This window comes from Pieris rapae, chromosome 6, assembly GCF_905147795.1.
Source record: "Pieris rapae chromosome 6, ilPieRapa1.1, whole genome shotgun sequence".
Taxonomy (NCBI): domain Eukaryota; kingdom Metazoa; phylum Arthropoda; class Insecta; order Lepidoptera; family Pieridae; genus Pieris; species Pieris rapae.
In genome coordinates this window covers 8310324-8327325 of record NC_059514.1, presented here as the reverse complement: position 1 = coordinate 8327325, position 17002 = coordinate 8310324, and the positions used below count along the sequence as shown (strand labels likewise).

The following is a 17002-nucleotide window of genomic DNA, read 5'->3' as shown; positions in this document are numbered from 1 at the left end:
TAATATCAGATCGAATCTTAGACGGTTTTAAAAATGGCAGCACTATTTGACTTCGCCAAGATGACGGTATGTCATTTGTCAAAAGAACTTTATTTATTAAATTTAAAAAGTAATTTAATCCATTTTCGCCAAGGTGAGACAAAAAGGAATATGGGATCCCATCTTCCCCAGGAGCACTGTCTTTAACGTAACTTAATACACCTTTTAATTCTAATAGCGTAAAAGGTAGATTTAATGAGGAAGGGACAACATCAGAGTTATTTTGTGTAGAAGAGTGGATGAGATCTGGAGCAGAAGGAGGAGCCAAGCGATCAAGGAATTGATCAGCTAATTCTATAGGAAGCAACGACGGGTTAGAAGGATTGATAGCTGACCTAAATCTTTTGATATTTCGCCAAATGACAGAAGAATTTATTCCAGGTGATAAAGAGCTACAATATTTCCTCCAACCCTCAGATTTCTTTTTTTTAAATAGTTTTTTAACCTCTTTCATTACATTCATTAAGACCTCGTATTTTTCCATAGACATATCATTGCGATAATTAAGCTCAGCTGCCTTGCGTTTTTTAATAGCTGTGGTACATTCTTCATCCCACCATGGTGGAGATGACAACTTATTACTACTCGGCTTTTTCCTAGGAAAAACACTATCAGCCGATTCTAACAAAACATCTTGTAAATAATTACTATTTGTGACATTATCTTCTGAGCAATTATTCAGTTTCTCTTCTACTAATAAACTGTATTGACTCCATTTCGAGTCTATGATTTTGTGTTTAAGGCGAGACTTTTTAATAAACATATTACTATTTTTTTTACAGGGAAATGAAATGATTATGGGATAATGATCACTATTGTAAGATGAACACAAAGTAGACCAAGAGAGAGAAGATGCTAAATTGGGAGTACAGATGGACAGGTCAATGGCACTAATTACTTCACCAGGCTTTGTAAGGCGAGTAGGAGAACCCGTATTTAAAATGCACAGGTTATACATGTCTAAGATATCCAATAATTCATACCCGTACCTATTTGATACTGAACTACCCCACGATGTATGATGAGAGTTGAAATCACCTAGAATCATGAAAGGCTGAGGGAGAACTGAAATTAAGTTTTTAATTTCATTGAATATTTGCAAGGAGGGGTGAGGGACATATATAGAGACAAAACAGATACCATCAACAATAGCTGTAATGATAGAAAAGCTGTTACTATGTGAAGGAAGAGGGAAGGAAGAAAAGATGCTTGAGTTTCTGATGAGCAGGCATACACCACCATACCCATCAGCCCTGTCTTCTCTTAAGCAAGAATAACCAGGGATTTTGAATACCTGATCTGGCTTTAGCCAGGTTTCAGATAAAGAAAAAATAAAAGGATTAAAATTATTTATAATGTGTATAATTTCATGCTTTTTGTTTATAATACTGCGGCAGTTCCATTGAACTAACCTGTCCATGTTGGCCATTATTATTATCAGTGTAGGAATTAATTAATTTAGCAGCGTGGGACGGTATAGATAAATTAGGTTGAGAAAGTAATTTAATTAATGTAGTAATTAACTCTATTATTGTCTGTTGTGAATTTGCATTATGCGATGATGGTAATGCACATCCATTAGAAGGCTCTGGCATATTGTAGTCTCTTACAAGAGACTCATGTGCTACATGATCGAAACCTTTACTGTGTTGAGGAGGCGTTCTGGGTTTAGTGAAGACTGTTTTTTTATAAGATATTGTACGTGGAGGTGGTGAACCAGGCAATACTGTATTTCCACCAGGAAGAGATTTACTTGGGAGAGAGGATACAACATCAGCAAATGATTTCGAAATTGGGGGATGTAATTTTGACGCTTCAATATAAGATAAGCTATTCTCTGCCATTGTTACTTTTATATCTGTTTGTCTCACATATTCTGGGCATTTTTTGCTTGAAGCAAAGTGCAGCCCAGAGCATAAGCAGCAAGAACCATGGTCTTCCTCTACATTACAAGTATCTCCAGTGTGGCCTTGACCACACTTGTAACACCTGGGCTTTGACCTGCATTGGACCTTGGTGTGCCCAAAGCGACAACAATTAAAGCACTGAATTGTGGGATACACATACAATTTAACCGGCATAGAATTATAACACATAAATATCCGTTTAGGCAAAACTTGTCCATCAAATGTAAAAACAACTGTTTGTGAAGGTTTCCACGTAGGTGAGTTATTGACCATGATTTTATAATTAAGTCGCCTGATTTTTATAATTTCCCCACACCCAATGGGTATGTTAGTGTTTTCCATAATATCTTCAGGAGACCATTCCGTTGGTACTCCCCTAACCAAACCCATCCTTGTAATATTGAAAGTAGGGATAAAAGCTTTCATGTTGTTAGTTGGTAAGCAGTTTGAATTTATAAAGCTGTTTGCGTCTGTATATTTACTAAAAGTTAATGTCATTTTATTTCTGCCAATACGTTTTAAACTACCATCTACCATCTACAAAATTTTTAAACAGAAATTTTTTTAAAAATCTCCCGAATACAACTGGGTGTAAAACTGTGCTATCATCATCAGCAGACTGTACTTTCTGCACATGTACCACAAACGGGCCGTGGTCATTGGCATCGTAACTAGCCCTACCAATTTGTGTGGTGGGTTTAGAAGATATACCGGTGGAAAGAGGCATTGTTGTCTTATTTGTGGAAGGACTAGGTGGAGGCAAATTGTTGGTTGGTGGTGTCACAGTGGTCTCAGCAAATTCATCTGTGCATTGACAAGAATGACTGTCTGAGTGTTTAGAGTGTTCTGTAGTACTTTTGCGTTTCTTTTTATTGCAATGTTTGCACATTTTATGTAAATTTTGCCTGTGACTGCGCTTCAGCTTCCTTTTAGAGGCCAAAGAACAGTCTGAATCCATACCGGATTCATTGGAAATGGTGATAAATGCAACCGCGGGGGGCGCCGTGCCCCCCGGGTCCGGAGGCTCGTTCATAAAACTCAGAAAAGCTTACCAAAACTCGAAGAAAGAAGAAGAAAAATATAAATAATAATACAAATTATAAATATATACAATATTTAACTATTCTGATCACTAAATTTTAAAAAAATATTATTTTACAGAAAATTCAAACAAAAATCGCGCCCGCCAAATTCGAAGCTTCCCGCGTTTTTTTCAAATAAGCATATTAATACATGAGTATGTATTCTGAGATAGTCATCACCTGAGTTCTGACAGTTGACTGTTAGTATTCAGTATTCACTAAAGAGCTTATTACACCACGCGATATTCAGACAGTCTTACTAAGATTCAGCCAAATGTAATAAGAGTTAGCCAGTTAGCCTGTCTAATTAGACCGACCGAATGGGTTCGGCGGTACTTACTGGCTTACTTGCTGAATATCGTGTAGTGTAATAAGACTTAGCACGCTAAACCATTCAGTCAGCGCGCGGCAGTCGCAGAGCAAAGACGTTTCTTTTCTGTGGCCGCGTGCACCATGGCGTGTTCGCAAGAAAAAAAAAATACTTTGGAATGTTTTTTATTTTTTATAGATAAAGTTAGCCAACGCACTGATACATTGGTAAAAACAAACATGAATCTTAAATTTAGAAAGAATGTTCGGACAATCAATCTTATTATAGAATATCTTAGCTGCAAACGTTGTATCAATAAATTTAAATAAATTTTCTGCGATTCTCTAATGACAACATACTAAAGTGTGTCAGCCTGGTTCTGTTCTTGATTTGTACCGAGACATGCCATTGTTATTGCCATATTGAATGTATGGAGTAACTATTAAATTACATATAATAATATAAATTACTAATATAACATTTCAATAGACATTCGAATTCGGCAACTCCTACTCTAAGGTAGTTTCTTAAGTCACATGGCGACAGCGACTACGTACGCTTTGCAATTGAGTAAAATGAGTTAGCATGCGGTATTCAGTCCAGTGTAATAGCGAGCTTGCTTAGACTGTCTGAATATCGTGTAGTGTAATAAGCGCTTTAATGTAGGAAGTTAGACAGTGTCTCAACGTCATAATCTGTGGTCATAATCGAAAATTTCATGATGTATTCAGTATGAATAATGAAAGATGAATATGTTACAGATATTTCAAATTTGAAAGTATAAGTGTAAATATTATGATAAGCATTCGCTTCAAAAATACTTTATTGAGATTAACTTGTATTAACCTTTTAGGTTATCCTCAATTTATAAACAACTATCACTATTCTTATAAATTGAAATTTGATGCTGTACCAACTTTTAAATAATATGATTTTTAATAGACACTACTTGGGACTAAGACGTAAGTTCATATTTTAAACAATATAAATTTGCCACACCAGTCAAAAATATACTACAAGGGTTTAAATCTTGCGTTTTCCAGTCCTGATCATAGCTACGAATGTGTTACGTAAAATTTTTTATACCTCAAGAGCCTCATTATAATATAATACAATAATAAAAATCAATTATTTACATTATTCTTACATATATTGTTTATAATTTGCAGACTATGCTGCATTTGTACGACTGAATTCCACAGAACAAATTGAATATCTTAGATCTGTTTTAAATAATGGTGAAAGAGATTGGACTATTGTTAAAGAAAACCTTCTTAAAAAGCGTGGAAATTACAATGAAAAAAATATAGATGCCATGATGTTGAAGGTAATGGTTAGAAGTAGTGAATTTGATGCTGCATTCAAATTTGCAGACTATTTAAAAGCACATAATACTGAACTATCTTTAGGTGCCACAAATGGACTTCTGATACTGTACCATAAATTTGCTAAAGAAAACAGTCTTTCTAATAAAGAAAGAAGTTTCATATTAGATTCATACAAAAAATTATATGATAGATATAGAATATTAGATTCTTCTACTGCTGAAAACTTATTACATGCATTATGTTCAATATGCGAGTGGAAGAAATGTCTGAGAGTTTTAGGCGATATAAAAGAAAGTGGTAAACCCACCCACTCCGCATATAGCACATTAATTGGTATGCTGTTCAAAATAAATAAAAAGACTGAAGCTCTTAAAATAATTAACATGAGTGTAATTGACAGACGTCCACTTCAAGACTATCCTTACGAGGAATGGATAAAATATATTTTTAGAAAATATAAAGATACTAAAACTATTATAACATATTTGGATGAAATTTGTGCACATATTAAACACAGTGGTATTCCAATTACTAAGTATACAGCTGATAAAATCAAAAATGCTTATTCAGAATTGAAGTGGGAAACTAAGTATACTACAATATTAAGGAAAAAGTAAGTATATCTTTGTCCAAATCATATTAAAAGTTTTATAAAATGTTATTGTACAGGTGCATCAAATTCTAAATTTAAAATTACTTTGTTTAGCTTGTATCCGTATATATAAAATTGAGTATAGTTAAAATCAAATATAAATGAAATAAACATAAAAAATTAAAACCTTCCTAACAACATTGATATTCTATTGCAGTGGTGAATGTACTACGTGTCATGAAAGACTGGATTGTATGAAATTAACACAAGATGAGTTTACATTACTACAAAACAATGTAAGGGAAAAACTTATAGTAGGCTCCGATTTATTCTTAAAATCCTCGCCCCAAGAACTAGAACGTTTTCAAAACTTTTTAAACCAAACAGCACCATATGACATTGTTTTAGATGCTTTAAATATATGTTATATAGCAAATCAAAATATTAAGGATCGTTTGCAAGTTTTAAAGTTTGTAGTAAATCATTTTTCTAATGAAAATATGAAAATATTATTGTTGGGTCGGAAACACATGATGAAGTGGAATCGAGGCGGGTTGGAATATCTTTTGAGAAGATGCTTAACTTTTTTCACTGATGATTTGTAAGTAAAGCTTTGTCCTAAATAGACAGTATTCATATTTAATTTATAGAGATAAATAATTAACCTGTACTGTTGTAATTAGTGATAGGTTTTCCATTAAATATATATGTTCAAATTTCATTAAGTAATAAGTAACTATTGCAATACTTATATAATCCCATATTTTCCTGCCAGAGATAACTTAAAAAAAATTGCTTTAAAGTGACAGACCATTGGTATGTTCATCAAAAATGTTTTGATCATTTCTTAGTACCTTTAAGTTCATTGACATTTTATACTTTTGGTGTCATCATTTGTTCACTTTGTTAGGCAAGGCACCTTCAGCGAAAAATTGTAATATTTTATTTAGTACAATTGTTGTGATTATCACTCACACCCGCAATTAATGTTTTTTTATGAATACATAATATTAAGACACTACGAGGTTCTGGTTCATGACTGTTGACCAGTTTAATTCAGTGATTGTTATTTATTCACTGTTTTCGTTCATTATGTAAAAGGAGAGTATTTTTTTATTGGTAGTTAGAAGAGAAGAGTTCTAGTGACGATATTTTTTTACAAGTGCAATACCGTGATTATTAATGACTTAAATTATATTTCAGATCACAAGACGATCCATATTTCATAACTGCAGCGATAATGAGCGGGCCTCATACGGATATTGTTTCTCGTGATTTGCTACGGGGACACCGTTTCATATTGAAACAAGATGATCTTAGAATGATCTTCCAACGGTGGCAATGGGAACACCAGTGGAAGGTTTTTGGCAATAAGCGAGGCCCGTTTATTCAGGTAAATCTTATCGGCAATTGCTATTAATAATAAAATAAAATCTATAGGCAACTGATGACTTTGAAAGCGTATGGGGCATAGGAAAACGTTAAGATGTTAAAACGGATTTAACATTAATTACTTACGATGTTTTTTTCTTTTTAAAGAAAAAAGTTAACAACAAAAGGCAACAAACCAACAATTATAATAAATACCTGAATAATAGATTAATTAATTAATTAATATGATTTTGCGTATACTATAAAATATACGTCATTCGTCAGCTAAACCCATAAAACGTCGAAATTATCGATTTTGGTTATTTTATCCACACAATGTAACCTTAGAACATAACGAGACTGCGGAAGAAAATACGCAGTCCCGTTTACCGCTATATGATAGATATAGAGTACTATACTCTATATCGCGGTAAACGGGACTACTAACTCTACTAACTAATTCTAGTCAACTAATTGAGGAAATAATTTCAGTCTCCGCTATTGTTCACACCGTGTGCCCAAAAGAACTCGAACATTTGGCACATCCCATATGAAGCTGAATATACCTCAACGGAAGGAAAAGTTAATGATGGAGTCCCCGACTGCTCGACGTGGTTGTGTATGAAACCAAATTCTGTTAAAAAATAAAGATGTTGAATATATATATATTCGTGTTTTTATGCTGGGGTTTTGTCATGGAAATTTTAAAAAAAAATTATAACTAACATACAACTAAAATATCAGATGATAAGATTAAATTGAGGGACCTGCCATGTTTAGAGGAGGGATATTTTAATATTTCAATATATTCCTATTCCTAAGATTAATGTGTGTGAAAATATTTTAAAAGAAAGCCCTTATCGCTAAATATAGAACCTATTTCAAATATTGTTTTTTTTTTTACTTGTCACATTCCTGTCAAATTCAAAATGGCTTCGGTATGGCTATAGAAATTAATAGTGTTAGTTATTTTATTTTTTAATTTGTCTATTTTTATCAATATGCCGAAAGGCAGAAAATCTCTTGATCCAGGATCCAAAAATGCCTCTAAATCTGATTTATCAGGGGCTTCCGATCATAATGTCAAAATAATGAAAAACGTTGAATCAGGTAAGTGTTTTAAGAATGTGTAAATAATACCAATAAATCTAACGTGGTATCGCATTCTGATGCTGGTATATCGGCGTCGACTTATTACTTTTAACAAATTTTCTTACATCTAAATGGATGTCGGAGTACCAGTAATTTTAAAGTTATCTAACATCAATGCTGTAAGTAAATCGGGTCCTCCTGTATGGGATAAAATGGTAATTATAAAAGTACATATCTGGCAAGTATCAAGTTTGAATATCGAGTTTGCCAGTTTAACTTGTTTTATGTAGTTAGGGTTATGCAAATTTTTATTACATTATCTTATAAAATTAACTAATTAACTCAAATTCTACGCACCGTAATTAGGCGATGAAATCAAAAAATTACCACGGAATCGTCGTTTAATGGAGCGGGTAGAAATGTTAGCCCGTCCAACCGCCAGGCGTTTACGTTGTTTGTGGGATGAAAAGTGTGATGTACTTCCACCTGAAAGGAGGAACAAGATCAAAAGTGCTTTGGAAGAAGATTACTTCCTTAGTCCAGAGTAATGGAAATTGTTTTATTTATTAGGTGTAAAACATCATCTGTTTAGTTCCGCGTGAAACGAAAAAAATAAAAAATACTGAATTTGCGGTATATTGGCAAATACCGAATTAGTTTTGGTCCAGCGACAGTTGCGAATCCAATTAGTTATAGTCTGCTTAGTTTAGATACCCAGGAAATATGCGTTTAATGATTTTGATATCTTTCCAAAAAGTAAAAGTGACTTAATTTTATTTTGATTTAACGCAAGCTTTATGTTGACCTAAAAAGTAAATATTTTTAGAATTCACAATAATTGTTTTCGTCCCGTAATATTTACCTTTAGAAATTCATTAAACTTTTTTGTGGGATTTTGCTTTTAGTATCTGTTAAATAGTAAATTTTTAATGGTTCGGTTTTCGAATTTTATCCAAAATATCGCTAAAATTAGGTTTAGGAATTTTACTTAATGGAAAATCCATTTGTTTTAATTAGACAAACTGAGCAATATTTCCAAGCAATAAGTGGCTCCTCAAAACACTGGTCCGGCCCTGGTGGTATGGTGAGCCGAAAGGATCAAGCGGATAAAGTACGTGAATTAAGACAACGACAGAAGTGGCTTATTAATTTCAGTGCACAGGTCTGATATTATTTCATAATTAAATAAATCTACTCGGGAGGTTCTTCGAAAAATCACAGTTTCAGTTTTGATAATGCAAGAACATTCTGACACATATTTTTTAAATTTTTCCCGTTAAAAAAAGTAAATTAATTTGTTAAAACTTATGTTGATTTTTTAATTACACATAAGCATGTTGATAAAAATGAACTATGCAATGTTGACAAAATATGACATCCAAAGGTAGCATTGGTCTGAATTACAACGTACAATTTTTTCGTATGTACCAAAAAAAAAAACATTTTTTTAAATAAATTTTTGCGGTATTCAACTACCTTTTATAATAATAATAATAATGTATTTATTTTTCTCCCAAATAACATTTACAACAATAAAAAAGATTACAGTTGTGACGGTATTGGGAGACTGGTTTCCAAACTAGGTAAGAACCTGTGATGTGGATAACCGGACTTCCATTCCATCGCAAAGTCATATTGAGTAGTAACAACAAGTACATACATAAAATGGGTAGACAAATTATTAGTAAGTAGTAAAAAAAATAATGAAAGCTATTCGTTTCATAAGATCGTCTTTTAGCATTGGTTTGGAAGGGTGTTTTCTGAAAGTAAAAGTTTACATAATTCACGTGATCAGACAAAAATAAGGACCCTGACCCTTAAACTGTCCGTTTATAGGTAATTATTAAATACATAATACATAAATGTGCTTTGTTCTAACAAATTAAAACAGTCTTATGAAATAATAGCTATTATTTACAAGTGTAGTAGACCTTAGAGATATTAAAATTACAGCACAATCATAACTGGTCATTTATTTATTCTGCATACATAACATTGTTTGCTTACATATGCATTCTTACGTAAATCAGGTGGCCTACCGTCTATGTGATTATATAGCGAAGGGGCAGAAGGAAATATTGGTGTCGAATAGGCTGAGAAGCATTGCTGATGTTGTATTGGAACGTGTGGCTGAAATTTTAGGTTATTATTTATCTTGTTATGATGAATATGTAGTGGTGGCAAATGATAATAATGCTTACGAACACGATGATTTTTATTTGGACCACAAATTAACGCAAAATAGACATATATTGAAATCCATCTCTATAATGTGTTCGACAAGCGAATTAATAATATAAAAAAAATTTAAACAAAAAGACAGCGCAGAGTTGCAGCAATATAGATTTCTATATATTGAGAAAATTTTGTTCTTTTTTGTGTCTACAAAGCAGGTGATGGTCATTTTTGGGTCTTCCATGTTGGTTTCCCTATGTTTTATATATGGCATATGGCGTAACTCTAACGTCAACGTGAGCCCGGTTACTAGGGTAACACGGCCCCTAGATATTAAAATGTACGATACAATACTTATATAGTATTAACCATCTAGAAATCTCTTAAAATCCTAATGAGTGCGTTTAGTAAAAACTAAACCATATCGCCGTATCGGTATGAAAGGCAAAATAATAATTTAAACATTTTATTTACTATTAATTTTAGTAAGTAGTTATATTGCTTGCCTGCATTACGCCCTTGAATTGCGAACTGGTGGTAAATGTAAATTTACAATAAATTTAATTTTTTTTTACGTTCATAAGTGTACTTGTTTACCTATATGAATTTAGATATTTTCATTGATTGATTGATACTTGATACTTGTTAAATTATATAGGTGTCATAAAAAGTTTTCTAAGCTTTAACGGTCTAAGTTGTGGGCAAATTACTTCAAGATATGTTATGAAAACCCATAACTAATTCACGCAGGTGAACCGAAGCCAGCTCGTACGGACCCTGGTCGTCTCGCCCGTTTCATGGTGGCTATATCAGATCGCATAGCTGTTTGGATTGAAAATGCCGTGTACCGAGCTGATGCCATCGAGCCCAAAGAGTCCAGTATTGACGAGCATATGCGCCTGGACACAGAAAAACCACTCATCTGTTAAAGCATATGAGCCATGACATACCCATAAAATCAATATTTATCAGAGGTAATTGAAAATAGTTTTAACTCTAATATATATTTCTTATTAAGTAGATTTAGTGCAACCGAAACTGTCTGGTCATCCCCACAGAAGAGTAAGAAATAAGAAAAATATAAATAGAACAGCTATAAGAAGAATTACATATATAAGAACCACTACGAAAACAATATTTTAATTGAAAATTATTAGATTGATTTGTACACAGACTGATAAACTGAATATATAAATAGGTCCGTCTTGCGTTTTACAATACAGCGCTTTTAAGAGCAGTTTCTGCTCATCATCTCTTTGTGAAATCAGCCAGCCAGTACATATTTCTGGACCAAATTGACTTATACTCTGATTTTTCATTCCGTAGAATTCTGACATTTCATTGGTGCTGCTACTGAAAAATTTCCCCGAAAAAGGGACAAATTTGACCCATTTGAGGGAGATTAATATAATATGCTATGTATTTTTAATGTTTTATCTATAAAAAGGTAAATGGAAATAATTACTCAAGTGAATTTATACAAAAATAAATAATCAGGAACAATATATCGAATTTATTTTAATTTCTTTTTTTTAATTCTTTAGCTGGCATCACTGACTACTTTTATTCCAGGTTTAGTAAACCTGTTATAAAAAACAAAATGTTATCTTTACTTGTGCGTTTCTTACGGTTTGTGATGAAGATGGACGAAATCATCTCTCGCCGTTAAGCCACTTTAATCGTGGAGCACCGCACTTAATAAAATTAATACTTTCATATAAACACAAAATGTGTGTATAAACTCAGATGTTCAGACTCGTATTGAAATTGAAAAATGTGCCCAGCCGAAAAGGTTTACTATCTGACTTGTCATAAAATGACAGCTGTCAGAATTCTACGAAATTAAAAGTCGACAAAAACAAGAGCAGATTTGAAACGTTGCAGGACATAGACAGGGCGGCGCTTAGAACTTTATTCAACGTGACAAGTTATTTGACTTCTCTCCTATAAGTCGTTCGAAGCACCAGCCATGTGTTGGTTTTCGAGTCAAATTTTGTATTAATATTTTTTTAGTTTATGACATTTCAGTTAGGGTCATCATTAACTATATAGGTATGCAGTCTAGTAATAATAACATATTTGATGAATTCATCATATAAAAGAGTTAAACGCGTGCTAGAGCGATCTCGAGACAATTAAAATAAGGAAATAGACTATAAGAATTATGAATAGTACCGTCAACAATGACAGGACAGCTATGTTAATTAGTATTGAGTAACGCCTACATTTCGATCCAGTTTAAATGGATATTAGTTAGGGCTGTAATTATACGCGTTATTAATTGTATTATTTATACATAAGAACACAATATAGAATTTCTAACCGCCGCGGCCAGTGTGTAACGTTTAATATCAACACTATCATACCCTATCTTCAATAATGTTTTCGTAACGGGTGATCCCAAGATTCAGCAGCATCAGGTATGATTATTAGGAAGACACCTAAAGTTGAACAGAATTTAGGAAATTAACTAACTTTAATATTTAATAAATAACTTTTTTGATATTTAACTTTAACATGGAGCAGGTATTTATGATTCATATGGTATGTATTGCATATAATTAGTAATCGTTCTGCGTACTTAACTAACCCGGAATAAATATGTTTTTATCAAATCGATGGGAAACTTACTTAGCAGTTAGCACAGAGCAAATAAAAAAATAAAATCTTCTATTTTATTATATGGATTATTTCAGTTTTATTTATAATTGAATAGATATGACAGCCCTAACTTATAGCTTTATCTATAATAAAAATTCAATATCACACAGTAAACAAAGAAAATCATGTCAATGCAAACGTTGGTTTAATTAGCGGCTTTTACTTTGCATTTATTAATATTAATATGTATAATTTTTAACCTCGTCTATATCTCGAATATAGTTTAATTACAACACAAGAATAGCTCTTTATTATTACTTTTAATACCAAAATTAATTAATTTCTTTATTTATTTTCACAAATTGAATTTACATTGCTATTCACGTTATTAGGTTATTCTGCATTCATCATTAAGTAAAACATTTATCAAATTCTTACCATAAATACATATACATACACATATAAAAAAAGAGAAAATGTACTAAAATCGGTGCGGGATTTAATTTTTAATTTCAAATTTATTGTGGTCATTTTCTTTTACAACTAACCATAATAATTTAGAAAAAATATGATTATTGTATCATTTTATGATTATACTAATGGTACGTTCATGTAACGAGCTCCCTAAATAGAGTTTCGACTCTCGACTGTCATAATATAGAAGCATTGTAGTTATTAAGTACTTATTGAAAAATTAAAACAATATCTGTTACATTTTAGGTTACATGAGATTTTTAGAAAAGAAAACGGCAATTTACCACCCAAGATTATAAACTTATCTTTATTCAAGGAGGCAATACGTGGTAGTACTTTCGTACTCTATCTGCTTGAAATTGAATTAGTTCCTCATATCATTGAGACAAGATTGTCTAAGTAGGGAAACCAGGCCATCCTTAAATCATCTAGGATACACCTTTGAAGTCTTAAGGTTTTCTTTATGTTCAACCGGATGAATTTTTACTTAATTTTGGCGTCTACAAAATGCGTTTATCGCATCACGATATAGTAGAACTCTTTTTCAAAATATGGTGGCTAAAATTATTTACTACTTATCTAATATGTCGTTAATAATTAGACTACATATACGTTTCACAGCTGTTTTATGATCTAATAAATATTATACCATATATGTACTGTGTTTTTTCAAAGACAAGTTATTAGACATTCAGATAAGGTCTAGGAGGTGCTAGGGATCTAGATGACCTTCTAGGGCTGTATATAATGCGTCTGTCTTCTAAGATTAGTATAGTTTGCACTTAGAAGGCATACAAGCAGTTCTAGTGAGAAACCCTAACCAGCAAAATGATGAAATTCCTCGTACGTATATTTTTTATTTAATAGTAAAGACATTTCAGTTAATTTTTTTAAAATTCATTATTACTGGTAAATTCAATTTTTAATATTTATTATTATTTTTTATTAATGTAACTTATTGTTGTTTAAAAACGTTTTTAATGTCGTAGCAAAGATGATTTTATATTAGAGACATTGCAAGTTGCAATCCGTTTAATATTATTACACTCACGAGGTTTCACCTATTTCATTAATATATAACACATTAAAATAAATTTATTGTTTGTTTTAACATTGTAAAATATTGTTGGTTGCTAAAAAATTAGGAAATAATATTTCTAAAGCAACACCTTTACATTGTCTGAATGTTACAATTATCTTTTAACCAGTTGCTATGCATTATTTATTTCATTTTAACTTGAAACATCCATTTATAGGAGTATAATATGGACAAGTTTTTAATTTATTTAGTTATAATTGATTTTGTTATTGTTTGCTGTCATGAAATAATCTATTTCAAAAACGTTTTAATTATAAATCATATTTTTGGAAATTATTTCTCATGACTACATTTATGTACTCTAATTAATATTTCAAGTATTTTTTTCAATACGTAGTTATTAATTTGTGGGTGGTAGTAGATATATATCTTGCCTATAAACATCATATATATTCATTCATCATATATCCTGATACTTGGTTATTTTTAATTAGGTACTATTTTCATTTAATTAAATGCACTTCATCCATTTAATTTCACAGGTTATCTTCGCTCTTTGCTGCCTGGCTCTTGCCACAGCTGCACCTCAGTTCATCTGGCCCGGCTTCAACACTGTACCTAGGGTAAATATCAGAAATTATATATACAGATTATTCTAATAGAATATAGAAAGTCTATACTATTTATTTAGACTATTTTGTGTAGGGATGTGACATTCTGGATAAAAAAAATTGATTTTTATTAATCAACTGTTTTTTTTTAGCATAAAAAATCGATTATTCCTTATATTTAAATTCATTTCAAAATTAAACACTTTAAAATTTTTATTTATCAGATTTTATTAATTAAAAATAAACAATAGAAATTATAATCCCAAATTAAAGTTTTAGAATAAACGAAATTAACCTATTCTCGTTTTGATAGATTTTAGGTGAAATTTGAAAGATGCTGAGTGTATGCCTTTTCTGTAGCACATTGCAGTATTATTGTTGTCTTTTTAATTGTAATGTAACCTTGTGTTGCTCGCTGCTTGTTATTTCCATAATGGATTATTTTTTCACATCCCTAATTTTTTTAATGTGAAGTAATTTTTCGTACTCCAACCTATTTATCTGGTTTTGATCAATTTTTATATGGAACTTGAATAGAAAAATAAGCTAGCAGAAGATATCAATGAATTACATATTTTGAAACGTGTGCAAAATGTAGTAATAATGGAAATATACTTTTTTTCATAGTTATATATCTTAATATATATATATTTCTTGTGTGCGTGTGTATGTGACTGAACTCCTCCTAAACGACTGGACCAATTTTGATGAAATTTTTTGTGTGTGTTCGTGGAGATTCGAGAATGGTTTAGATTCACAATTTTGTCCGCTGGACAATGTTTTTTTTAATTAATTAGTAGTTGTTGATTTTGGAATGTTTTACATTGGATCCGACAGACGGCGCTACCATCGCACTGTCAAATTTTAAATAATATTCGAATTTTAATTTTAGTCTGTCCCGAAAGTTAGCGCTGCGATCAAATTAAAAAAAAGTTTTGTTATCATTGTGTTATTGTAGACCATGTGCTGGATCGTTAGATATTGTCATAACATTTGAATAATAATTTTCATCAAAATGGTCCAGAATGTTTTAGCTTATTAAAAAAAGTTTGAAATTTTCAAATTAAAGACGTATAGACAGGACACGTCTGTCGGATCCGCTAGTAAGTATATAGATTTATAATCAGTCGAATGTTATCTAGACTTTAGTTGCTGGTCCTACCGTTATCAACGATGCTTTCGGCGGACGCCTGGTCGCCCCTGGCTACGTTGGACCATACTGGTAAACGCCGAGCTCCGATAACGAAGTACCCCATTGGTCGCTAATTCACCCCTTACTTTTTTACCCTTTATTCGAATAAAGTGCTCAATCTAAGTTTGTTTTTTATTTTTCACTTTATTTACGTTGAAAGCTATATCAAGGACATTATAACGGTATGTTTTATAGTGAGTTTTTGTCTGTAAAAAAATATTCAAGATAACTCAAATAAAGGAAGCAGGGACTGAGAGTACCCGCTCAATGATTGTCAGTGTTAAGTTTTTTTTAATGCATTTAACTCGGAAACCCAGAAAGTTCGATTACCGGCGACAAATATCGACAAAACGATGATATGTCCTATCTTACAAAAAGGTAAATAAAAGCAGAGATGTGTGACACAACCTTAATATTTCGTTTACATTATTAAGCTTACTCTGCTTCTTTTGTTTTTCTTTGCACTTCCGTTGGCGCATCTAACAAATCTTAAATCGTTAATAGATTTAAGCCTTTGCAAACAAGTAAAGTGTGAATAAATATATGATATACTAAAATAATTAAGCAATTAACTTATATATAAAGTTTTTTGCAATCATCCAAATTGAAAGTTCGTTACAACATCTAGAAATAAACTCACGTGCCCGACAGTTATAGTTAGCAATCGAGAGTAAAAGTGTTCGACGCAAAACGAACAAAATGTGTATCAAGATTGCACTAGGTTAGATAAGTCAGAGCGGTAGTGACTTAATAGTCATGACTTATTATCTAAGGGAAATTAGAACAAGAAGCCTTTTTACAACTACAATTTAAACTATGCCTTAAATTCTTGATGTACTTGGCTTGGAGCCAGACTATTATAGAGTGTGGTAACTTATTATGCTTGAGACCGATGATAAGTGCTATTAACACAAGGCAGTAAGACGTAGGCAGAGGTAAAGGTAATTCTATGAAATGGTTTGGATCACAGGACTTAAAATGTTATAGGACTTTATGTGATATGGAGAGACTGCTAATACAATTATTATTTATACTGCTGTTTGTATGAACACGTTATAAAAGACTTATACAAGGCTCAAACGAGGGCTGAAAATTGGTACATTTCTACATTTAATTACGTACGATTTTCGTCCGAGTGAGTAATTTAACTTTTATGAGTTAAATACTAACTTTGTAATTCTAAACTCTA

General features: G+C 31.8%; 3 protein-coding genes across 3 annotated transcripts; all 3 read left to right on the top strand.

The window, feature by feature from the left end:
- Window positions 1-4025: 4025 nt before the first annotated feature.
- LOC110992969 (mitochondrial ribonuclease P catalytic subunit) lies at window positions 4026-7295 on the top strand. The gene is made up of 5 exons (XM_022258998.2): window positions 4026-4300; window positions 4508-5279; window positions 5476-5859; window positions 6462-6651; window positions 7122-7295. The coding sequence occupies exons 1-5, from the start codon at window positions 4243-4245 to the stop codon at window positions 7275-7277; spliced, it is 1560 nt and encodes a 519-aa protein (XP_022114690.2). The 5' UTR covers window positions 4026-4242; the 3' UTR covers window positions 7278-7295.
- A 273-nt stretch (window positions 7296-7568) lies between these two features.
- LOC110992966 lies at window positions 7569-10869 on the top strand. The gene is made up of 5 exons (XM_022258992.2): window positions 7569-7739; window positions 8088-8265; window positions 8739-8883; window positions 9752-9863; window positions 10647-10869. The coding sequence occupies exons 1-5, from the start codon at window positions 7631-7633 to the stop codon at window positions 10823-10825; spliced, it is 723 nt and encodes a 240-aa protein (XP_022114684.1). The 5' UTR covers window positions 7569-7630; the 3' UTR covers window positions 10826-10869.
- Window positions 10870-13684: 2815 nt separating this feature from the next.
- Window positions 13685-15936, top strand: LOC110992960. The gene is made up of 3 exons (XM_022258985.2): window positions 13685-13814; window positions 14553-14633; window positions 15764-15936. Exons 1-3 carry the CDS (start codon window positions 13800-13802, stop codon window positions 15845-15847), a joined length of 180 nt encoding a protein of 59 aa, XP_022114677.1. The 5' UTR covers window positions 13685-13799; the 3' UTR covers window positions 15848-15936.
- The last annotated feature ends 1066 nt before the right edge of the window (window positions 15937-17002 follow it).